The sequence below is a fragment of the Talpa europaea genome (genome assembly GCF_964194135.1).
Source record: "Talpa europaea genome assembly, chromosome: 7".
Lineage (NCBI taxonomy): Eukaryota > Metazoa > Chordata > Mammalia > Eulipotyphla > Talpidae > Talpa > Talpa europaea.
This window is the reverse complement of record NC_140074.1, coordinates 70,844,880-70,870,675: the sequence shown is the minus strand read 5'-3', so window position 1 is coordinate 70,870,675 and position 25,796 is coordinate 70,844,880. Positions and strand designations below refer to the sequence as shown.

General features: G+C 38.0%; 1 protein-coding gene across 3 annotated transcripts in view; it reads left to right on the top strand.

Annotated features, from left to right (window-relative positions):
- Nucleotides 1–25,796, top strand: part of GNE (glucosamine (UDP-N-acetyl)-2-epimerase/N-acetylmannosamine kinase) — a gene marked incomplete at both ends in the record, with an annotated part of 52,895 nt that overhangs the window by 26,829 nt on the left and 270 nt on the right. Inside the window, 9 exons of one of the 3 annotated variants that reach the window (XM_084237511.1) lie at nt 6,753–7,204; nt 11,543–11,695; nt 14,058–14,270; nt 17,375–17,462; nt 18,534–18,744; nt 20,627–20,756; nt 21,122–21,343; nt 22,740–22,922; nt 25,181–25,297. In XM_084237511.1, the coding sequence (XP_084093637.1) occupies nt 6,753–7,204; nt 11,543–11,695; nt 14,058–14,270; nt 17,375–17,462; nt 18,534–18,744; nt 20,627–20,756; nt 21,122–21,343; nt 22,740–22,922; nt 25,181–25,297 (1,769 nt within the window). The remainder of the gene's footprint in view (nt 1–6,752; nt 7,205–11,542; nt 11,696–14,057; nt 14,271–17,374; nt 17,463–18,533; nt 18,745–20,626; nt 20,757–21,121; nt 21,344–22,739; nt 22,923–25,180; nt 25,298–25,796) is intronic. The other 2 variants (XM_084237512.1, XM_084237513.1) reach the window with 2 other exon arrangements.

Below are 25,796 nucleotides of genomic sequence, written 5' to 3'. Positions count from 1 at the left end.
TCAGAGGGATTAATATTCTAATGATTAAAGGATGTTACTCTGGATAGTCAGTGAAAATAATAGCAAACTAAAGTGAAAAACTTAGAAGAGGTTGTGAAACATGTTAACTGATTATGGAGGTGGTAGTATCCTCTTAGGAGGAATTAGTATCTTGTAAGTCTAGTTCACTCTAACAGAAAATAGGTGTCTTCAACATAATTATTACACATAACTTCTATATCTCAAGATAGTTATATAAGATTTGTGGTACTCAATACAGCTATCTGAGCATTTTTTGTTGGAGGAGACATGGTAAGGGAATTATCACCAATGGGAAAGTTGAGAAAACTAAGTCCCTCAAGGATCAGATTTCTCTGATGAAAGGGAGGTTTGAGAAATGCTGGTCATGTTTCTTTACACTTTAATATGCAGCACAAAGAAAAGAAAGAATTAGAAAACAAAAACTGATAGATCAGTCAACTCATTTTCACCTAAGAATGATGCTTCTAAGTTAGAGACAAGGGGGAAAGGTACTACAGTAAATGTTAATGAGTAATGAGGGTACCATCAGACCATAGAACTGTGAAGAGGTTGGTTAGAGACTTAAGACAAATGCAGTGGATCAAGTCCAGTTTCAGTCAAAGAATAATATATTGATGGCCTAGTCTTTTTAGAGTCCCATGGTTTTCAAAAGTATTCAAGTTTGAAGAATTTACAATATAGAATTTAGTTTTAAAAAAGGAAATCAAGGGCCTTCCCTGGAGGCGCAGCCGTTGAGCACTGGACTGCAAAGCTGCCCGCAGCCTCTGCAGCGCCGGTTTGATCCCCGGCTGCCGGCAAGGGTCCCACATGGCGCAGAGACCTCTCCTGCTGCCCGCTGCTCCCCTCAGCAGTGTATTTCATCCGTCTGCCTGTTCTGTTCCCCACTCTGGCTCTGGTGAATTCTCTCACCCTCCCGCGCTTCTGACTGTACCCAGTGCTTGTATAAATAAATAAATAAATATTTTTTTTAAAAAAAAAAAAGGCCACTCTCTCTAAAAGAACACATATGCAAAAATTCTCAATTAAAAAAAAAAAAAGGAAATCTATATTTGGGTTCAATAGGCTTTAGCAGATTCTTCACATATTTTTGGTGTTTGCTTTTAACATGCTGTTGCAGGGAATTCTGCTTCTGGTTCCGGAAAGAGTCAAGTGGTCATGAAAGGAGAACATTCTGTAGGAGGGATAGTCTTAGAATTAAAGTCATGTTTTATCAGGTGGTAATCAAAAATAAAACTTTCCTGAAATTCATGCCCTTCAGCTAACCTGTAATTGCTCAGAACCAAAATGTGTATTCAGTTGTCTTTCTCCCCTCCATTGAAAGAAAGAGTATGGCTTGAACTTGGGGAGTAAAATTATCTTGTATTCTGTGTGCAAAATTAATCAGATAATATAAATTACCAAGCAGCCCAGAATTCAAGCTCAGCTAAGGTAGTTCTTGATTGTATTTATATCCTGATTATAGGCATTTTTCCTTCTTGAAATACTACTGTGAAGGGACTTCTCTTTTTAATAATTAAAGTTAAGAACTCAGCATGGCTACATATGTGGAGACCCTGTGCACCTTCAATAAGTATTAAGCATCTAGATTCATGGCAAATAAGATAGAAACAAAATCCCTGTTTTCATAGAACTTAACATTATGGTGGGGGAGACAAATGATAAAAAGATAACAAAAATAAGATAATAAAATAATAAAGGAAATCAAATGATAGGGGAAAATAATTAGAATAAATTTATGACCTTAAATGCTGCCGTTATAAGGGGAAACATGAGTAACAAAACTAATATTTACCTCAAGAAAGTATAAAATAAGGAAAAAATTCAAAATTTAGTGATGACAGAGCAGCTTGTATATGATTAATTCTCCCACAGCTAATCCTTATAAACTCTTGCCGACATATTTTTAAAAGCTGTTTGAAGGTATTGGAGAGTGACCAACAACAGAAACTGGATGGGGTTTGATCCTTGAAAGAAGTGAATGTAGTAGGTGAGATCCATGTTTCCAAGGAGCTATTCCTGTGAGTATCAGTCCACATGGTATAGATTATCTAGAACTCAAGAAGAAAGCCATTGTTGTTTAGGTTGAAGTACTAGAAAATGACAGTTGGGCTGCTCAGCATCTGGAAATTTTGGAGTTGGGGAAAAAAACCTGTGAAATGGAGGAGCCACTGAACAGCCTCAGACTATAAATATGTTTATAAACTCTTCTTGAGTTCTTGGTGGACCACTGAACTACATATGCATGGGGGTCTCCAAGAAGCTTAGTAGAAAACAACTGGAGACTGAAGAAACTGAGGAGTTGTTTCATCTGCTGTCCACCTCAGGGGAGACAGTTTGGAATTTGAGTCCTACCAGGTTAGAGGGACTTAATAAAATACCTCAGGTTTTTTACTGAAATCCCAGAAAGGCCACACTTTAGGAGTAAAACCTATATTCCTTTTGCTCTTTAAGAGCAAAACTGAGTCACCCTAATTAAGTGTTGAACTGAGCTTTCAAAATGTGCACAGCCAGTAATTTAATTGCCTGCTTGATCAAAAATCAACAGTCTTCATAGGAATGTACAGAACCCTGGGCCTCTATATTATTCACAGTGTTCAACAGAAAATCACATATTGATAGATAAGTGAAGAAATGGGAAAATTTCACCCAACATTAAAAGAAAGAAAAGTCAATGAAAACAGACCCAGAGATGGCTCAGATGTTGGCATCAGCAGACAAGGACTAGCTCAGTGAGCAGCTATTCTCAACAGAAATTTTAAACAAGAACCAAATAATTCTAGAACTGAAAAGTATAATATATGCAAAAAAAAAATTTCACTTGATGTAGATGCTGAAGAAAAGAGAAGGTCAGTGAACTTTAAGACAGATCAATAGACATTATCTAGGTAAAGAGCAGAATGCGAAAAAATAAAATTACGAACAGAGCCTCAGTGACCTCTGGGACAATATCAGTAACAATCTAAAATATATTTCATTAGTATCTCAGGAAGGAGAGGGGCAGAAAAATCTTACAAAAATACTGGCCTGAGTTTTCCAAATTTTTTGAAAATGTCACTAGAGATTCAGAATGGGCAATAACTCCCAACAGATAAATACACAGGTACATGTAGACCTAGCATACTTAAACTACTGAAAATAAAACAATTTCTTGAAAGTAGCAATACAGAAAATGACATTTCTTTTAGGTAAACAATGATATGAATAACTTGCCATCTGAAACAATAGAAGCCCGAAGACACTGGAACATCTTTAATATATTCAGAGAAGAAAATGAACCCTTTTTAACCCAGAATTTATCATCCAATGAAAATATCTTCCAAAAATAATTGAAGGTATTTTCAGATAAACCAGTAACTGACAACCAGCAGGTATACACTACAAAAAAAAATGCTAAGATAAATTCTTCAGACTGAAGAAAAATGATACATATTCCAAGGAAATTAAATCTGCAGGAAGGAATGACTAGTAAGAGTAAATGTAAAAGAATACCTTAAAAAAACTAATTTTTAAACAGTTTTAGTTCTCTAGCAAGATTGAGCAGAAGGTCCAGTGGTTTTCTGTACACCCTTTTGCTCCCAAACACATAGCCTTCCCCATTATCAACACCTCCCACAGAGAGGCACATTTGTTATAGCTGATGAACATACACTGATACATTATTATCACCCAGAGTCCATAGTTTACATTAGGGTTCAGCTTAGTAGTGTAAATTTTTTTGGATTTGGACAAAAGTATAATGATATGTACCCATCATTATAGTATCATATAGAATAATTTCACTGCCCTAAAAACTTATATTCTGGGCCTCCTTGGTGGCGCAGGTGGTTGAGCGCCACACTGTGAAGCTGTCTGCAGCCTCTGCAGCATGGATTCAATCCTGGCCGGCCGGGGAGAAACCCACATGGCACAGCAGACCTCTCCTGTCTCGCCCACTGCTCCCCTCAGCAGTGTATTTTGTCAGTCTGCCTGTTCTGTTCCCCGCTCTGTCTCTGGTGAATCTTCTCACCCTCCCGCACATCTGGCCTGTACCCCCAGTTCTTGTGTAAAGAAATAAATCTTTAAAAAAAAAAAAAAGTGGTATGATATTTAAAAAAAAAAAAAAAAACTTCTACCTATTCATCCCTTCCTCTCCCAACCCTCTACAGCTACTGATCTTTTTACTGTGTCCATAGATTTGCCTTTTCCAGATTGTCACAGATGGAATCATACAGTATATAGCCTTTTCAGACTGACTTCTTTTATATAAACTTTCTTCATATATTTTCAGTAATTTCAAGTAATTGCTTGATAATAATTTCTTTTTAGTACTGAACAATATTCCATCCTGATGTCAGAACCAGACAAAGGCATTATAAAAATAAGAATTCGGACCAGAAGTCCTCATGAATAAGGACATAAAACTTTAAACAATATAGTGGGTTTACTGTAGGAATTAAGATTGATTTAACATTTGAAAATCAATTTGTTAACTTGCATATTAACAGAAATAAAGGGGACAGTCCATATGATCATGTCAAATAGATGTTAAGAAGCATTAAATACATTATAAAAACTCTTAATCTGATAAAAGCCAGCTGTGAAAAACCTATAACATAAAATTTATTCTCTCCTCCTAAGATTGGGAACAAGGTAAAGCTTTCCACTTTGACTATTTCTCTTTAACTTATACCAAATAAAGCAAGAAATAGAAAAAAGGCATTTAGATTGTCTTTATTTACATATAACATCATAGCTGTACAGGGAATTTCAGTTAAATCTATAAAGTGACGCCCAGGACATCTATGTGATGTAAAATGATGTGTATAAAGAACCCTTTATGATTTGGGAAAATATTAGTGTGAAATGGATTAAGAATTTTACAAAATTAATTGTATGATGTGTTTTCAAGTATGTTAAAATATGCATAAAATGGTTAGAGAAAATGTTAACACTGATATTGCTCAGTGGTAGGTTTACAGATGATAATTATCTGCATTTTCCAATTTTTAAAAAATGTTAGAAAAAACATCTGTAAAAAACTCTAATCATTACAGCCATGACATTAAGTCATTGAAAACTGTTAATGTTATTAAAGCATGAAACACACTTGTAACTACACAGCCAATTTAATGCTATAAAATTTACATTTTTACCTCAATCAGAATTAAGCATTAATTCTGGGGACATTGATTCTGGGGGCATTAAGCTGATGACTTAGGCTGTAATATAAACAAGAAAGCATTTTTTGGAGAATGGGAATCATGATCCAGGTCCACAACCAAGGGCATTCCACCAGCGTGAGGGCAGAGGGAAGTTTTATGAGCACCACACTCTTAACTGACAGTCATCAGCAGAGGAAAGTTTTAAAGACTCAAGCAGGGGAGTGGGCTAGCTCAGTTTAGGTCGTCTGTTTGAAATTTGGATTATTTGACAGGAGTCTTAAGGCAGAAAGCTGGAGTGTGGGATCTTTTTTAACAATCAGCACATGGCCTTCCTCTTATTGATGAGGAAAGAACAAGGTGCTGGTGTTCTTTTGTAGTTATTTATAAGGAGAAAATCTGTGTGTGTGTGTGCACGCACTGGTTCATAATCAATAATGGGGAGTTGAGTTAAGCTGCTTACTTTACACCTAGAACTCTCAAAATGGTAACTTAGAAATAAGATGCAATCTCTTTGACTCAGAATAGGTCCCATAGTACCATGCAAAGGATTCAGGAGATAAAATTTATCATTCAGAAATTTTATTAGTAACATCTCCCATATCCTGGCTCCTTGCTATTTTCTTTAATGAGCTTTGTTTTTGTAAGTGATTTTTTTTCCTATTTAGTAGCATTTCATTTAAAACAATTTTTTTTTAAAAGTCATGACCAGTATAAAATTTCATTTTTTTTTCTTTTTTTCTTTAAAGATTTATTTATTTATTTATACAAGCACTGAGTACAGTCAGAAGCGCAGGAGGGTGAGAGAATTCGCCAGAGCCAGAGCGGGGAACAGAACAGGCAGACCGATGAAATACACTGCTGAGGGGAGCAGTGGGCGCGGCAGGAGAGGTCTGTGCGCATGTGGGACCCTCGCCGGCCGCCAGGGATCAAACCGGCACTGCAGCATCGCAGCTCAGCGTCAACCGCTGCGCCACCAGGGGAGGCCCTCTTTTTTTTTTTTTAAGATTTATTTTATTTATACAAGAGCCGGGGTACAGGCCAGATGCACAGGAACGTGAGAGGATTCACCAGAGACAGAGTGGGGAACAGAACAGGCAGACTGACGAAATACACTGCTGAGGGGAGCAGCGGGCAAGACAGTAGAGGTCTGCTCACCATGTGGGTTGCTCCAAGGCCGGTGGGGATCGAACTGGCACTGCAGAGTCTGCGGACAGCTTCACAGCACTGCGCTCAACCACCTGCGCCACCAGGGAGGCCCAAAATTTCATTTATTTTTTCCTAATTAAAAAAAAATTCTCAGATATTTCCTCCAGGTACTTACTGAGGCAGGCACAAATGAGAATTCCAAGGTGCTGAATGTTTTATTTCTTGATCTGTATGCTGGCAATAGGGCTATTAGAAAAATTAAGCTGTCTGTATAATGATCTGTGCTTTTAATTTTGAGTGTAAGTTATACTTTAGTTGTTTTACTTGACTTTAAAAAGTAAATTTTAGAAAATATTTTCCATGTTGGGTTGATACAAGATTTTCTCATATTGGTCCTGTAATTAAGAATATGCTTTCATTTTTTTCATTTCTCTCTTGCTTTAGAAACACATATCGCATGATTGAACAAGATGACTTTGACATTAACACCAGGCTACACACAATTGTTAGAGGGGAAGATGAGGCAGCCATGGTGGAGTCAGTGGGCCTGGCCCTAGTGAAGCTACCAGATGTCCTCAATCGCCTGAAGCCTGATATCATGATTGTTCATGGAGACAGGTTTGACGCCCTGGCTCTGGCTACATCTGCTGCCTTAATGAACATCCGAATCCTTCACATTGAAGGTGGGGAAGTCAGTGGGACCATTGATGACTCTATCAGACATGCCATCACAAAACTGGCTCATTATCATGTGTGCTGCACTCGAAGTGCAGAGCAACACCTAATATCCATGTGTGAGGACCATGATCGCATCCTTCTGGCAGGCTGCCCTTCCTATGATAAACTTCTCTCTGCTAAGAACAAAGACTACATGAGCATCATTCGCATGTGGTTAGGTACGTATCAGGCTTTATTCATTCATTCTGGTGGTAGTGGTTGTCAGAAGGTGTTGGATAGCTTTCAGTTTTTGGAAACTATAGTGGATAGAATATCCCATTACCAATCAGAAAGCTAAGGTTTTAGTTCATAGATCTCACTGTGGCATGACTTCACCTCTTTGAGACTCAATTTTTTTGTAAAATAGACTTAATGAATTGAGTTTTTAAATCTGTGCTATACGGTATGCTTTTAATCCATTAAATACAATATTTTGGGTGACTGTCTCAGATCCTGTGGTAGCAAAAACCAGGAAAAAAATCAAACTACAAAAGTATATGTAATATGATGTCTTTTTAAAAAAAAAAACAATAATATAATGAAAAGGTTAGGAAGTATATATACCACATCATTGACAATATTTATTTCTGATTTGTAGAATTATGGGTGTTTTTGTTTTCATTTTTCTGTATTTTATCTTTTAGTATAATGAAAACTTATTTTAAATTTTATATCTTAATTTTATATCTTAATTTTGATATAATCTTATATCTTAAGATATAAAATTAAGATAAAATTAAGATAAAATCTTATATCTTAAGATATAAGATATCTTATATCTTGTAATACTCAGATGAGACAGAGAATGTTAAAAGTAGTTAGTAAAACCCAAATGCCCAAAAATAGATGACTGGATCAAGAAGATGTGGTACATATATACCATGGAATATTACTCAGCATTCAAAAAAGATAAACACATGCAATTTGCAGCAACATGGATGGCGCTGGAAGGGATCATGCTCAGCGAAATAAGCCAAGAAGAAAAAGAAAAATACCGGATGGTCTCACTCATAGCAGGAACCTAGAAAACTTAAATAAGGGACCAGGAAAATGAATAACTATAAGAAAGTGAAAATCAAAATCAACAAAAAACTATGAACCAGAGACACTTTTTGGAGGGTGGAGGGCGGGAGGGGAGGGATTGGGGTCAGAATGGGAGGGTTGCAATTGTATGGGGGAATATAAAAATAAAATTTATTATGTTAAAAAAAATTAAAAAAAAAAAGTAGTAAGCCATAAGTGACTATTAATATAAGGTAATTTAACTTATTAAGGCAAAAGTCACAGTTGTACATTGAGTTTATTATCTCTGTAAATAAGCCTAAAGATATGAAATCTTCAATGATTAATGACTTATCTTGCTGGACATTACCTTTTGTTAGAAGCAAAGAAAATAGGTTTATTAACAGAATATCAAGTGGTTAACTAACAGTGAAATGTCTAGAGGATAAATCGGGATTTATTTATGTACTTTTTAAGAGGTACAGCCATTAAGTAATCAAGTTAAGAATAGTAAATTGATTTGGCTATTAGGTAATCAAAGAGATTATACATATTTTAAATCTAGATCACATTAGAACAGAAAAGAAATTCAGTTATCTATTTCTTTTTTTTTAACTTAAGTGGTATTCATTTTTATTGGGGTAACACTGGTTTACTGTACTGTATATGTTTTAGGGGGATGGGTTCACACCCTCTTCAGATGTATGCCACCATGAAACACTTACAACTGAAGTACCCACCTATGTATTTCTTATCTTTGGACAGATTTGTTATCAGGGAATCTGTATGGATAATGCTGGTGGAGCAAACATATGTCCCTCTAGTCTCTCCTTTATGTGTGCTTCTAAATAAACATTCTTGCATTCTGGTCTGATTATACTATTAACTATATTCTGAAAAACAGAATGAATAGAAATATCTTTATTAAGTAAAATGCAGCAAGACTATACTTACAGGACTTAAGGGCTCTAATTGTAACAATTTAAGCAGTTTCTTTGTAAAAAGGATGACAAAATAGCAAAAACTAGATATTTTTAAACCAGTTGGGAAAAAACACAAGGTCATGTACTCAGGCCACCTACCCTGGCAATAATACATTGTAAAGCCTGTATCTGCTTCTCGACCTGCTGTTATCACTCTGCCTGTAAGAAAGATAGGTTTGAGTAGACCACTCAAAACACACAACTTGGTTACCAGAACATTAATAAATAACAATCCCAGTAAAAAGTATTTGCAAAGTTGAAAAGACATTAAATTTCTAATAATAAAAGAAATGCCACAGTACAAATCAAACTACAACACAAAACAAAATGACGGTAACCTTAGTAGAAAATATTGTGTGGAAGGGCAGAAGATGCTGAGTTTTGGAGACAACGGCAGAATGACTGTCAGCAGTTGCACATTGAGAAGTAGGTGCAGGCTTTCCACAAAATGTATTGCTGTGGGGCGTGGGGTGTGCCTGGTGGCCTAGGGGTTAAGTCTGCGCACTATCATGCTGTCAGTGCTGCGGCCTGAGTTTGATCCCCAGCCAGGGAGCTAACCCACATGGTGCAGCAGACCTCTCCTGTCTCGCCCATTGCTCCCCTTAGCAGTGTATTTCAGTAAATCCACCTGTTCTGCTCCCTACTCTGTCTCTGGTGAATCCTCGCCCCCACCCACCTCTGACCTACACCACAGTTCTTCTATGCATAAGTAAATAAATTTAAAAAGAAAAGTCTATTACTGCCAGAGATGGGTAGCTCCAGTTCACTGCCCTGTGCTTTCTTTTTCACTGGTTTAAAAAAGCAATCCAGTTTTTGCCATTCTTTTATAAAGAAACTGCTTAAAGGGATCCACATAGAACCTTAAGTACAAAACTCAATGTTGCTGCATTCTGCATTATACGGTTATTTTCTACATATTACAAATGTTTAAATCACACTTAACACAGAGATAAATGGGAAGTTGGCAAGCTCTCATGGGGTAATCTGGAAATTTTCTTCCTCTTCATCTTCTACTTGCTCCTTCAGTAAGTTAAACTAATAAGCTGTAAAGATGATCCTCTGCACAAAACGGCACAGAAGCTCCCTGATATGTTCACTCTTAAGGAAAACTGTCACCAATAAAAAGAAGATAAAATGATTTGCCTTAAATGTGTTCTCAAGACAGTATGGGCCCAGACTGAACCAAGAGAAAGAATGTGGGTTGAAGGAGCTTTGTGGTAAAACAGCTTGTGTACATTTACATTAGGGTTCTTTGCATTTAGCTGTGGGGAATCATGAATGAGTAACTGACTTATATTATAGGCTGACATCATTCATTTATGTCATGAATGAGTTCATTCACATTATAGAAATACACTTTATAGGATTTACTTATACTTGTGATCAATTGTAGCATATACCTGGTATTTCCATGTTCTTTACAGTGAAGACACCTCTTTTATTGCCACTCCTCCAAGCTCTTAATTCTCTTTGGCGCTGATCTATATTAGTAGATTATCTGACATTATATTAATCTCACCTTTCTAAAGTTCTTTTTCTGATGCCCTCTTTTAAGCCTTTAGATCTTTTTCCTCTGTGTATAAAACTTTAACATTTATATGCCTCCCTTCCCAGTTTAGAACATAATAAGGTGGAAATATTCAATGTTTATAAAATACAATTTTGGAGCCCTTAGTCTTTTAAGTCAAATACTACTGAAGCGTCTTGGTAAAAATTCTATTACCATTAAGCATAAAAAACAACTGCTGCTGGTTGAATTTGGAAATTAATGATAAACTTACAGATCGTGATAAAGTTGACCATTAAAATTAATATCACAAAGAAATATATTCTTTCATTAAAAATAAGCAAATGGAGTTCATTTTCAGTTTTATGGAATATTGTAGGCCCTGTTGATAAGTGTTTGCGTTATTTGGCACAGCACTATCTAACTAAGCTTTTTACACTGAGGAAATTTTGCTTAGGAAGTATCCTTGGTGTCCCAGCCTGGGGATGAATCAAGGCTTTCTAGTCCTTTGAATAGAGTTAGAAACATTTGCCATTTGTTGTATCTGGTAAGTGATGTGATAGGGAAGCTCCTGTGCATTATATGAAATGTTTAATGCCTTTTATCTAATTTCTGCACACTCTGATTGGTGACATTAATATTGCTGATTAAAACACTAATTAGAAATTGGGAAGATTCACGTTTTTGTAATGTTTTGAAATATTTTGGATTAAAAACAATTAAAAACAATGAATTCTAGGCCTGCTATTTAAAAATAGATTTTGTTTGTATTTGTGGTAACAAGCACCTTTGCAAACTGTTTTTTTACAAATCTTTGGGGCTTGTTGCTGTAAGTTCTTATTTGATCCCAGTTTGGTTGCCCTACCTACATTAGGTTTCTTTGCATTTAGATGTGGGGAATCATGACAAAGTGAGACAAACTTTGTTTTTTTACAGGCTTTGGGGTCTTGCTTTTTGGAATTTGCTTCTTCCTCTTTTAAGATGCTTAACAAATGAAGCAGTTTGTTTTGATTTTCTTTAAACAGGTGATGATGTAAAATCTAAAGATTACATTGTTGCACTACAGCACCCTGTGACCACTGATATTAAGCATTCCATAAAAATGTTTGAACTTACATTGGATGCACTTATCTCATTTAACAAGCGGACTCTAATTCTGTTTCCAAATATTGATGCAGGTAATTGAACTTGAAAATGAAATTATGCCACCTACCTTTCCAATTTTATGTTTCCATTATGTCTTTTTTTTTTTTTTTTTTGCCTGCCTGCCTTTCCTATCTAGTTCATCTTATTGATAGCCATTCTTTCCTGAAGTGCATTCCAATTTTCAAGAACAGCCAATTTTGCAGTAGATCAGAGTTGTTATGCTTTTGTTAATGTAGTAGAAACTTAACAGAAAAGATATATTTTTTAAAATCATTCTAGGGCCTCCCTGGGGGCGCAGGCAGTTGAGTGCCACACTGTGAAGCTGTCCGCAGCCTCTGTGGCGTGGGTTCGATCCTGGCTGGCTAGGGAGAAACCCACATGGTGCAGCAGACCTCTCCTGTCTCGCCCACTGCTCCCCTCAGCAGTGTGTTTCGTCAGTCTGCCTGTTCTGTCTCTGGTGCTCCTCCCTGCTCTGTCTATGGTGAATCCTCCCACCCTCCTGCACTTTTGGCCTGTACCCCAGTTCTTATACAAATAAATAAATCTTTAAAAAAAAATTTAAAAAAAAGCGAATCTCTACTCTAGTTTTATGTTTAGTCTTTTCCCTCCAGTTTACACCAAAAAGAATATGTAGTGGCCAAGAAACATAAATCTTAGAAGTTGAAAAAAATGACTCTAGGAAACTAATAATCACATTTACTGCCATATAAAATGTACTGTTGTTATTTCTTATTCTCTTAGTCATGTTAGCTATCAATGTATTTTAAAGTCATCAAGCTTATACAGTGTAAACCTGGGATCCCCAACCAGTTGACCCTCAAGCCTGACCTGGTTAATCACAGACTGGTAGATGGTACTGTAGGCTTCAGTGCTAGTGAGACCTTAGGGAGATTAATGGGGATATGAGATGTAAATGAGAAGTGCCAGAGAAGGGCTTCACATTGAGGAATTCTCAAATGTTGGTTATTATTAGCTGATACTACTCATTGCTAAGCTGTTAAGCTTTTTTTTTCTTTTTGGTAAAGGAGGCAGGACCCCTTCTCTGCAATGCATGATGTCACCATCTTACTCTGAAAGAATCCCTCTTAGTATCTCTTGAATAGTCTTTTCTATTAGGGGAAGCAAAGTAGAGTGTTAGTTGGAAAAAAAAGACCCCTCAATCCAGATTTCATCCAGGTAATGTATCAAATTTCAAAAATCTTAGTATTTTTTCTAATCCTTTAAATTTATACATAAATATTTATAATGTAATTGTATCTTTATCATTCAGTGTTCATTGCCAGTGATACTCTATTTTTAATATACTTTTCCTGACTGTATACATGTTAGAGATATTTTCCCCTGTGAAAGTAAAGGATCCAAGGAATGCGCTCCTCCTCACATGGATTTTGATAAAATATACACCAGAGGCAATAGGGAACTAGTAAGGCATCGCTATTCCCTGGTTCCCCAATGTAGCATTCTCTGAAAAACAGGATTAGTCCTTGTGGTTTAGGCTTAAAGTCAAAGAGAAACTTTCAACTGGGCCCAAATGCAGATCTTGGAGTAGCAGCACCTCTGGCATCCCATGCACTGCAATAATATAGGTGATGACTGGCATACCCTGGCAGAAGAAAAGTGTCCAGACTTGCTCTAGAGAATTAAATCCTGAGTTTAGTACCTATCTTGTCACATAGAGTTAAAAAAACATATGCATTCCTAACTTCTGTTAAATCAGTGACTCCTGCCCACTGGTGAAGAGTGTTTGCTGCCTGCCTTCTAACTAATCAGATTAGCAGGTTTGCCTCCCTTGGTGGGCAGTAGCTGGGAAAAGGTGAGATTAATTAAAAAGTAAATATTGCCTTACTCTCATACATTTGTAACTTTTTTTAAAAATTATACATTTAGAACAAAATGTCAGCCACAATATCAGAATCTATCTGTATTCTCTCAGAGCTTAGTCCAAGGGGCAGTGTTAGCCAGTTGAACTGTTGTCACTATAAATGTGAACATAGCTGAGGGAGAGATACTCTGACCAGCTTGCTGTGTGGAGTTTGAGACCTTTCCATTTAGGACTCACTGCTTAAGAGACAAAGACTGTTGGCCTGTCTTGAGCCTCTTAATTGTTGTTTAAGGTAAAGGCATTTATTATTAGGACATGACTAAAAGGCATTTTCTTTGTTCAGTCCTGTTTGAAAAGTCCCAACTGCTGCTCTTTAATGTTCCTAGAGAAGTTGAAGCAGAGAGCTGATCAGATGATTTTAGGTGTTCACCATTTATGAAAAAAATCAATAATTAAAAGTACTGTTTCCCTAGTATCTGGTATGAGTATTTACAGGGAGATTCAGGGGGACTACACTTACGTGAAAATGGTTTATCTCGAAACTTTTAACAGTTGACTCTTCTTTTTCACAGGGAGCAAAGAGATGGTTCGAGTGATGCGGAAAAAGGGCATTGAGCATCATCCCAATTTTCGTGCAGTTAAGCATGTTCCATTTGACCAGTTTATACAGTTGGTTGCCCATGCTGGTTGTATGATTGGGAATAGCAGCTGTGGGGTACGCGAGGTTGGAGCTTTTGGAACACCTGTGATCAACCTAGGAACACGTCAGATTGGAAGAGAAACAGGTGTTTACTTTTGCATATATTTCAATTAACCAGGCTTGATAAATAAGTATGCATTATTAGATGGTATGATGTATGCACTGACTGGTATATATTTTTATAAACAAGTGAGTTAATCATGACTGTAGCCTAAAGTCTATAATTCACACACAGTGATTAGCCAAAAATTGTAGGGTTCTACTTATATTTTTATTGTCTTTGTAATATCAGAGCTAAGATTTTATTATAATTATTATAAGATTTATTTTAATTATGGCCTTTGATGGCTGTGTTTAGGTGAGAATGTGGCTGAACATGTAATAAGTACATAAATGCTAGTCTTTCATTTTCTAGACCCAGTAAAGAGTCTCTTTTTTCAGTACTTTAGGGCATAGCAATAAGCAAGAATCTCCCTTAAATAACTTAAGCAGAGGTAGAATTATTAGTAATGAATTTGCTGACTGAGCTAGATCATGTTATTAGCTTAGCCCAAGTCTAACACAGTAACATACAGATAGATTTCTGTAGTTAATGGAAAGTGCATGTAGGTGATGAAAAACAAAAAGTCATATCAGAATCCAGGATATCAGGTCTCAGTTCTTCATAATTGCCACCATACCTCTTTAGACCTTCTTACTCTTTCATTCACAATGTATTACTTTACTCCCTTCTTCACAGAGAAAATAGAAGTCATCAAATGAAATCTTTCAAGTTCAGTGATTTGTTTTAAAAATTCTTAATAAGCACTCACTCTGTGCTTGCATAGGGATTTGATGGTAAACTAGAGTAGCAAGGGCTGAGCTTTCATGTAACTTTCTCTATTCTCGTGGGAGGGATGACCAATAATAGAAAAGAAAAAGCCCAGGATATCTGTGTGCTGTGTAGATTACAACACAGGGCAGTGTGATGGACAATATTACATTGGATAAAAGAATGCCTCTTTTAAGAGTTGACATTTAACCTGAGATCTGAATGACAAGGAATTACCTATGTGAGGATCAGGGAAGAGCACCGGCAACAGCCAATGTGAAGACCAAAAGATAGGAACAAACTTGATCTAGGTGAGAAACAGGAGGACTAATGTAGGTCTAGAGTAATGGACAAGAGGAAACGTGATACAAAATGGTGTTAGAGAAGGACAGCTGTTTATATCTGGAATCTTCTCTAAGTAATACTTCGACGAGACGCCATTTAAGAGAGATGACACAGACTTGCATTGGGAAAGGTCACTCTGGCTGCTACATGGAGAATGGAGTGTGGTGGGGCAGGGGTGGAAGCAGGGACTAAGTAAGAGGTTCTTTCAGTTTATATGAGATGTAGTGGCTTAAACCATGTAGTAGTATTAAGAGATAGAGAAAAGTTAGAATTGGGGTTTGTTATAATACTTGCTGATGCTTATATGTGAGTAGTGAAAGGAATCAACATAACTCTTAGATTTTTGGATTGAGCAGTGAGGGCACACTTTGCCTACAGGGAGGATGCTGAAGGAGAAGCAGATTTAGGAGGGAATGGAATTAAGAGTTCTTTAATGGTCATGTTAAGTTTGAGATGCCTGATAGTATCAAAGTGGAGACAGCAGGTATGCAGCTAGATAGTTTCAGGGCAAGTTTGAGTTGGAAATAGAAATTTGAGAGTCGTTTGGCATATAGATGGTGTTTAGTTAGGGTACCAGTTTGGCTGCTGTAACAGAGACCCAAAATAATAGTACCTTACATGCGTTAGATTATCTTGGTTTCTCACTAATTTCCAGCTATTGCTGTTAAGCCCATATTTTAGCCACTAGGAAGGAGGAAGGGGAAAGATGCCCTTCCCTTTAAAAGCACAGTAAGTGAAATGTATAAAAAAATTAAACCACCATTAAACTAGCATTAAGATTCATTATATTTAGGCAGTATTGCTCAGCATATAAAATCAAGTTCATTAAGTTCAATAAAAAAATAAATAAAAGCACAATTGGGAAGTTCAAATATTCTCACATCCTATCAGAATTTGGTCACAGAGTTAGGTTTAGCTGCAAAGGAAACTGAAAAACATAGTCTTTAGTTGAGTGATCAGATGCCCAGGTAAAAATTCTGTTACCAGTAGAGAAAGGATATTGAGAATAATGGTACTCTCTGCAATAGATGTTTCTTTTTTAAAGGAACTAAATATTTCCCTGAGAGAACGTGTAAATAGGGAAAGTGGAACCCATGACCAACTTCAAAAGCCCTTCAGCATTTACAGTTCTGGTGAGGAGGCAAGGGCTGTCAAGGACTAAAAAGGTACTGCCAGTGAGGTAGGAGGAAAACCAGGAATGTGGTATCATAAAAGCCCAGAAAAGAAATGTTTTAACGAGATGGTGTTTAAGACTGCTGAGTTCAAACAAGATGTGAACAGAGAACTGAACACTGGGGATTGGCGACATGGTCTTTGTCAAAAGCAGTTTCTGTACTTTCTGCCATACGCTTATAAACATGTGCCTGTCCATCCTTTCCTTCTTTACATTGGAGGGGGTGGGCTCTCTCCTGCCTATCTACTGCTCAGCTTTCTACTTGTATTCTAAATTCCCACCCCTCCTGTCTTTTCAGAGATCCGTCAGTCATCCTTTCTTTTCCCTGTATCTTTAGCCTCCTTGTCATTTAAACACGCCTATGTCTCTCTCATAATCTGAAAAACAAAGAACAACCCCTTCCTTGGCCCCTCTCTGCATTTTTCCTCTTAGCCAATTCAGTTGGAAAAAACCCAATCATTTGCACTTTATTTACTCCCTCATATTGGGCAGAAAATGTGTGGAGAAAATGTGACTAACTGACCAGCTTGGCCTGCTGAGTAGACCGAACAAGCTGGCTGAGAGGATGGAAGGCAGGGAAGATTGAAAAAGTGCACATGCTAGATAACTAGATAAGTGGTAATTGGATGCTAATCTTTTTGTGTATTTCAAAGCACAAAACTTGATTTGAAATACTAGTGGATAGGGAAATCTTGTTGAAAGTGCTTTAAAAGGTATAAAATAGAAAAAATGATCTCTTTAGAAGAAGTATTTGAAGTCTTCAGGGTTTCAGGGCTAATTATGAGTACAAGACACTGCAAATGTCTTTTTCTTTGGATAGTCCTACTTACCATTGTAATATGTTACTGCATTTACTTAGGGGAGAATGTTCTTCATGTCCGGGATGCTGATACTAAAGACAAAATATTGCAAGCACTACAACTTCAGTTTGGTAAACAATATCCTTGGTGAGTGTATGCCCTATATATATATATATTTTTTTTTTTTTAAGATTTTATTTATTTATACAAGAACCAGGGTACAGGCCAGATGCGTGGGAGGGTGAGAGGATTCACCAGAGCCAGAGCGGGGAACAGAACAGGCAGACTGACAGTGCTCTGCTGAGGGGAGCAGAAGGCACCACAGGAGGGGTCGGGCATGACAGGAGTGGTCTGCCACGCCATGTGGGACCCTCGCCTGCCGGCCGGGATTGAACCAGCACTGCAAAGGCTGCGGACATCTTCATAGCGCAGCACTCAACCTCCTGCACCACCAGGGGAGGCCCTGCCCTGTATATATTTTAAGCAATTTAAAAGGGGAGTTGCCTCAGGTCCCATTTTCAAACTCTGATCACTGTATAATCATCCGTAACATCTACATCCCTATGAGTCCCGGGCTGCCAGTGACAGAGAGCTTGCTAATGCCATACCCCCTATTATTAAGGGTTCTAGTGGAGAGTAATTTTATTTATCTCAATTAATTAATATAGTACTTTTGCTAGGAAATACTTCTTTAGTCTACTTTGAATTTCTCTAAGTATTAGAAAATGATGTAACTAATTTTCTTTAAAAATAGTCTGGTTCAGTATTTTAATTAGACTACCCTCCTTTCTATTTCAAATTAGTTAGCTTTTCCTGCGGTTGAATGTTTTTTCCTGAAAATAACCATCCCTCCCACCCCCCATGAACATAAAGATAAAAACTAAAAAATGCAAAAACAAAACAAAAATTTTCACTACCCTAAGTATGATATTTCTGAAATTGGCTTAACCAAATTTTTTTTTGGATGACAAAGGCATTTTGTTAATGGTAGCTCAGCTGGAAATAGTTGTATATCTATCAACAATGGAATTAGACATTATATGGTAATATAAAGGGGCTTAGTTACTATTTTGCTAAAGAGCTCCAGATGTTGTTATTTTAAAAGGAATAAGCACAAACCTTATTACCTGAAGTCTCAGATATATTAATATCAAATCCTCAATCATTTAATATGTGTGGGAGAAACAATTAATTTAATAGACTTTTTGGATATTGCAGTTCAAAGATATATGGGGATGGAAATGCTGTTCCAAGAATTTTGAAATTTCTCAAATCTATTGATCTTCAAGAGCCATTACAAAAGAAATTCTGCTTTCCTCCTGTGAAGGATAACATTTCTCAAGATATTGACCACATTCTTGAAACTTTGAGTGCCTTGGCTGTTGATCTCGGCGGGACGAACCTCCGAGTTGCAATAGTTAGCATGAAGGTAAAATAACTCCTAAAAGTTTTAACTTTATATTCCATATGAGTAACTTATTTTTAAAAGTATAGTTGAAAGTTAAGTCTAGAAACATGCACAGGAGCTTGTAATTATTTATCCACGGTAGTGACTTTTGGATTCATTACACTGCTTCACTATTTTGCTGTTAACATTTCAGAGAAATAAAATTTTCAGAGTTCAAGACAGTAGACTTGGGAGACCACTTAGGCACCAGAGAGGGCATCCCAGGAGACCTGAAATTCTATACTTGGAAACAGCCTGGAGAATTAGAGTATGTCCATTAGTTCCATGACTAGGAGAAGAGCCTGCAAATGGTGAGAATAATTGCATCTCCTCTAGAAAATGATTTACATTGAATAAAGCAAATCCTCAATCTCTTACCTAAAACATCACCAGTGTTGAGAGAGTTTAAGAGAGCCTTCATGAAAAAACTAAGTTGTACATGTGAGAATTATCCCTAATAACTTAACAAGGAAGAATAAGCCTACCAGGAAAATCTTCATTTGAAGTATTGTAAATTAATTATGAAGTTTCAGCAGTCCATAAGAATTAACAAGGATTTTAAACACAACATTGTCTAGGTCAACTAAACCAAAGCAAATCAAAACATAATTTTTTCAAGAGAAGCCAAAAGACCGCCTTTATGAATACTACTTAAAAAGCATTAATAAAAAAATATTTTCTTAACATGAAGATGACCTATATCAATGGCCAACACCCTGTGTAAGTGGTAAGATTCTAGAAGCATTGTTATTAAAAGAAAGAGGAAAAGAAGGATGTTTTCTGTAACATTGTTTAACATAAGTTTTAAGGGATTGAAGCAAGAATAAAACAGCAAAAATGTAGACAGAATAAAACAAAAAATATTATCTGTAGATAATACAAATAAACTAACAAACTTGTAAAATTAATAAGAGAAATGAGTAAAATGATTGGATGATAAATATCGAAAACTTTCTAGTTATATGAAATTGTCACCAAAGATTTGCATTTTTTCTAGGTGAGTGTCAACTGTGACTGCACATTAGCATTACCTAGAAGCTTTAAAAAATTTACAGTTGTCTAGGCTCTAACCCCAGGCTAATTCTCTGGCATCAGTATTTGTTCAAAGCTATCCAGGTAGTAGTTCTGATGTACAGAAGCACAACTTGAAGTTTATATTTAATGACAATCATTAGTGACAGCTTTAAACCTTGCCAGTGGAGAAAACTTCATTAATTACAAAATAATGGAAAATAAGATCCTATTCAGAACTATAATAAAGACGGCTAAAAGTAACCTAAACCAAAAAACTATGTGATCTACATAAAGTTGTAAAACGCTACTGTAAAATATAAAGACTTGGAAAATATAGTGGATGGGAATACTGAGTGTTTATCAAATGTTAGAGTTGTGCTTAACGTAATTCTAGGTAACATTTCAATGGGATTTTTTAAAGTTTACCATCACTCTGAAATTTACTTAAAATAATGATTATTAGCCTGAGGTCATACCATTATTGGCTTCAGTTAGAGGGGATGAGTAAAACTTCACTAGGATATATATTTAGTTGCCTTGGTAGTTAAGCAAGACCATTCTGTCACATTTTAAAGAGTAAAATGTAGTATTTTAATGAACTGGATTCAGATTACACTTGAGGGGCCGTCTGGTTGGCTGTGGAGTTGTTCCTTGCTTCAATAGCCATGTCCCAGGGATTTACTTGGACTTACCCCATAGCTGGCCCAAGCCAGACTGTAGCCCCCTTTCTAAGCAGTCATCTAAATCTAGGGCAGTGTCTTATTTATCATGAAAAAGGTCAAAAGATTCCCCATGTGCTCCTTAACTAATACAAGTGTGACAGATCTTGTTGTTGTTTTTTTTCTTTTAGGGTGAAATAGTTAAGAAGTATACTCAGTTCAATCCTAAAACCTATGAAGAAAGGATTAATTTGATCCTGCAGATGTGTGTCGAAGCTGCAGCAGAAGCTGTAAAATTGAATTGCAGAATTTTGGGTGTAGGTGAGATTGTAAATTACATTATCCAAGAAATGGTATTTTTAATGTTTGCTGAGTTCCAGTGCGTGACTGAACACCAGGTCACCATCTTGTATAAAGATGGCTCCAGTTCCTGTCTCTAGGCCCCAAGAATAGGGAGTTCCTGGGATACCAAGTGAGCATTATGTAAAAACCATTGATGTTATAAATCTGTGGCGATGTACAGATTTAATTCAGAACTGCCTGACATTTCCTTACAGTCCTTGGTGTAATGTTTGTCTTAGGAGAACTTGGATGAATTGATTTGTGTTCTCAGCCTAGAAAGTTGGCACATTTTGCTAAGATTACTCTTTGATTATATTTTTCCTTGTGTTTATGGTGGAGCTCAGGCATTTCCACTGGTGGCCGTGTGAATCCTCGAGAAGGAATTGTGTTACATTCAACCAAACTTATTCAAGAATGGAACTCTGTAGACCTTAGAACTCCCCTATCTGACAATTTGCATCTCCCTGTGTGGGTAGACAATGATGGCAACTGCGCTGCCCTGGCAGAAAGGAAATTTGGCCAAGGAAAGGGTCTGGAAAACTTTGTGACACTGATCACAGGCACAGGTAAGAGGAATAAGACAAGCTTGCTCAGGAGCTCAGCTCTGTCGGGGCACACCCTCAGCACTCTTTCAGGCACTTCAGAGCTCTGCCTGTTCCTTCACTCCCTGCCTGAGTGGTGCCTGAAGAGGAGCCACACCTGGGCGCTTTGGGCCTGCTCAGGTCTTTTCTGAGCACACGCTCTGCCTTAGGCACATGCGTGGCCACCTAAATCCATAGGAGTGTGTCAGAATTACTCTCCTAGACTTCTCATTCCCCAGCTTTTCCTCTTTTTGGCTAGTCTTTTGTTTTCCCCAAGGCAACAGATACCTGTATTTTTGACCTTTAAATGTCTTTGACAAATGCCCTCTAGCTGCACAGGAACGTTCTGAGATAGGTGAGATAGGGGTGAGTCCTCTGAGATGGCTAGGACCTGGCAGTTCAGAACAACCATGGTTCTTTGACAGTAAGGTTTGTCCTGTTCAGTCCAGTACTATCAACTGTATGGGGAAAGTGGGCTGCTGTTCAAGGTTACTGGCAAGCTGGGGTATGGGTGGTTAAGACCAGCAAATGCCAAAAAGCTGTTAAGATTCAGCTGTTTTTTCTTGATTAAACAGTTTGATTGTTGTAAACTTGTGGTTTCCAAAGTTCAAAAAAAGTTGAACCTTTTTGCCAATTTATTCATTGTTTCAGTGAAGGGGTGGACTTTTGGAGTTCCTACTCTGCAGTTTTTTGCTTATGTCCCAATTTGCTTTTCAAATAAGGGAAAATACTCAACTAGTAAGTGGTCAAGCCAGCACTGATCCCAGATATATCTAACTTCATAATGCACATGATTTGAACTGTGCATTTATACCACCTCACGTTTAAGATCAACACTGCTTCTTAATTTTCACACACAGTTTTAGCAAGCTTATATATAATTTTCTAGCTCACTTCTATAACTTGCTTAGCTCCAATGGGGGTTGAGAAGTAATTGCCATAAGAAGCATGACAACTCTACAAAAGGATAGCCTTCTAAGGCAAAATGCCCTTTATTAGTAACTTCTAAACTCTGTAGTAAGAGCCAGCCATTGATGTTCGTAATTACTGAATCTTGGTTAAAATCAGAGTGAGCTAAGCAGATGTGTCTGTCTGTGGTGAATCCTCTCACTCCCCCCCTCCCCTGCACATCTGGCCTGTACCCCAGTTCTTGAATGCATGAATAAATAAATCTTTAAAATATATATATATATATATATATATATATATATCTTCATCCGAGATGATTCCAAATAGTTTTAGTACTTAGTAAGTTTTCATTATCTAGAAAAGTAGGCATTATATGAACTTTAGATTCCAAAGCTTTGTTGAACAGATGCCATATCACAGTTTTCTATGCTGGATGTAGAACCCTCTTGATGATTGATGTCTCTCACTATAGGAATTGGCGGTGGGATCATCCATCAGCACGAACTGATCCATGGAAGCTCCTTCTGTGCGGCAGAACTTGGCCACCTTGTTGTGTCCCTGGATGGGCCTGATTGTTCCTGTGGAAGCCATGGCTGTATTGAAGCCTATGCCTCTGGAATGGCCTTGCAGAGAGAAGCAAAAAAACTACATGATGGTTAGTTTCTTTTTCCTGAGGAATTAAATAGCCAAATGGTGGTCAAGTACAAAGACAGCTGAACACTGAAGCTAGAACTTTTAACCTTTTAACTTCCTGGAGGAAAAGTGGGCCTCCCTCACATGGAAGCAGTGAACTGTCCTTGGTCCAATATCTCCTTCCTCTGCCCTCTCCACACAGGGAAAGGAGCCATAGGTGCTGTCCTGGGGTGTGTGAGTTAGAGGGTAAACAGAATTAGTGGGGCATGCTTGGATGAGCAAGGGAGCACTCTGAAGCATGGGGAACACTGGTGTTGGTGCATAAAGGGCATGGCCGGATGTAGCATAACAGGAGGTAAATCGGAACCAGCAATTAAATGGAGAAATCACTGAAAAAATTGGAAGTCATGATCAGATTTGAATCTCAGATTCTTCACTAAGTTTTTAACTTCATTTTCTGGAAGGGGATGGAAGATGGAGCATAGCTTTAAGTGAGACAACTCAAGGGTGACGACCAGTTTTCTAGATGGACAGCTTAAGGTGGGAAATAGAAGAGGAGGCACAGGTTTTAGTGGAAGATGATGATTGGGAGGCTGTGGGACCTCCAAGTGGAAATGTGTAGGAGGCAGCTGGCAACCAGGGACTGATGCTCAGGAGAGTTGTCAGGGCTAGAGGCAGGGATTTGGGCATCAAAAGTTTTGAGGTGGTAATGCACCTATGAATGAGGCCCAGAATTAGGCAAGGATTGAGGATGGAATTCTGGAAAACACATCAACATTGGAAATTCAGGGAGAACCAGGCAAAGGGAAGGTCACAGAGCCAAAAGGGGAAGTGTTTTAAGGAGGGAAGTCCATAGTATGAAATGCTGCTTATGGGGAAGATAAAATTAGGAAAGTTCTTCAGCTTGGGCCATTATAGCATCATCTGAAGTCCTAAAAATGGTGCTTGTTTTTATCACTCCCTTAGAAGGTTGTTCAAACATATTTTCCTAATTATTCCATCCTATGAAACTTCAATGCCACAGATAAATTCTGTTAGTATACCATCTGTATAAAAAGATTAAGATGGTTTTTCCTGCCCCCAACAAGCAACCCTCGGGAACAAATGGGTGTCCCAAGAATGAGGTTCAGTCAAACAATTGGAACAGAAGCCTCATAATACTGAGCAAGAGGGAAGAAATGCTTTAAGGACATGGAATTTGTGAGCATGACCAGTGGTAAGGAGACAGTGAGACTGGAAGGGAAGCTTCAGAATAAAGGTGAGAAAGCGTGGTCAGGTCCTAGTAAGGCCCCTGGAGAGGCAAGAAGAGGTGATCTGAAAGCCCAGCAGGTTAGAGCACCATGCAAGGGAAAGGAGAAACAAAGGTGTGCAAACGCATACATGTTTGCAGGTAAGGGTAGTCCATGGTAGTGTCCTTTAAGATACCAGCAATATGGAAAACTGCTTGGTAGTAAGAGTGGAAGTAGGGTTGAGGAGATGAAGAAGAGCAATGAATTAGAAGAATGGGGGAAGAGTGGACCAGGGCAGCTGTCAGGGCTCCAGAAAAAGAGGAGACCAGTTGGTGCCTAAGTAGCAGTCTGCGTGGCTGGGGATTTTCTCCCATCATACCCAAGTATAATAGCAGGTGAAGAGGCAGATCAATCTGGGTTGGTGACTGGTAGAAAGACAAGAAATATAGATAACAAGAGAAATACCTGTTTAGGATTTCCTTGAACCAGCACTTAAGTACTTTATGTCTGTTATCTCAATTTGAAGATTATCTTGCCAGGGCAGGTATTAACCCACAAAATAATCCTTGTGCGGTAGCTTTTATTGCCCCATTCTTGTAGAGGAGACATCAGAGGTGATGTGTATGGACAGGACTGGGCGGCTAGTAGTGGCAGAGCCAGCAGCAGAGTCCAGGTCAGCAGCTGCCCCTTAGGGCTGTGTATTTCCTCCCGGGCTGTGAGGCATGAGTAAGCAAGCAGCACTGCACCTCGGACAGAAAGCGCCTCAAGGACTCTGTTCATGTGGAAAAAAAGAAGTGAAAGAGCTAGAGGGGAAGGAGGCTCTGGTCAGAGTTGGGGATTTGCTAGTGGGTGGGAAGTATTAGGTGACTTATAGCAGCCAAGGCCTCTGGGGATGTATGTGAGTATCTGAATGAGAAGCAGCTTTGCAAATGTGAAAAGAAAATGTTCTCACTTGGGGTCTAGCTGCCCACAGGCACAATTGAAAGTTTGGCCTCCCTATAGGGCTGCCACAGCTCATTAATGACTGCTTCTCCTTCCTCTGCTCAAACAGAAGACCTGCTCTTGGTGGAAGGGATGTCAGTGCCAAAAGATGAAGCCGTGGGTGCCCTCCATCTTATCCAAGCGGCAAAACTCGGCAATGTGAAGGCCCAGAGCATCTTGAGAACAGGTGAGTGTGTGGCTCCCAGCAGCTCAGCCACATGGGCTGGGCTCCTAGTTACCTCGCTTCCCTCGGGAGCAGTGCTCGGGAATGTCTGTTCAGAAGTATTTTTCCTGCTCATTGCAAGATAAAGGCAATTTCATTCAAGGTGTTCAGCAGCACTGCCTTTTATCAGGTTTTCAACTATGAAAAAAAACCATTGGCTCTTCTTATAGAAAATTTAGAGAACGATAGGAAAGCAAAAGTATCACTTTGCGTTTTACCTTTCAGAGATCTGGCACTTAACATTTCCTTCCAGTCTGCTTTTTACATAATTGACACCGTATAGTATGCACAATTTTACACCCAGCCTTTCATTCAAAGTATTCTATGATCCTTTTTGCTCACATTAAGGCATGAACATTCTTTGAAATCCTGCTTTCCATGAGACAGTGTGAATGGATTTAACTGTTGCTGACTGTGGATTTAACTGTTGCTGATTTAACTGTTCTTTGGCATTTTGTTTTGG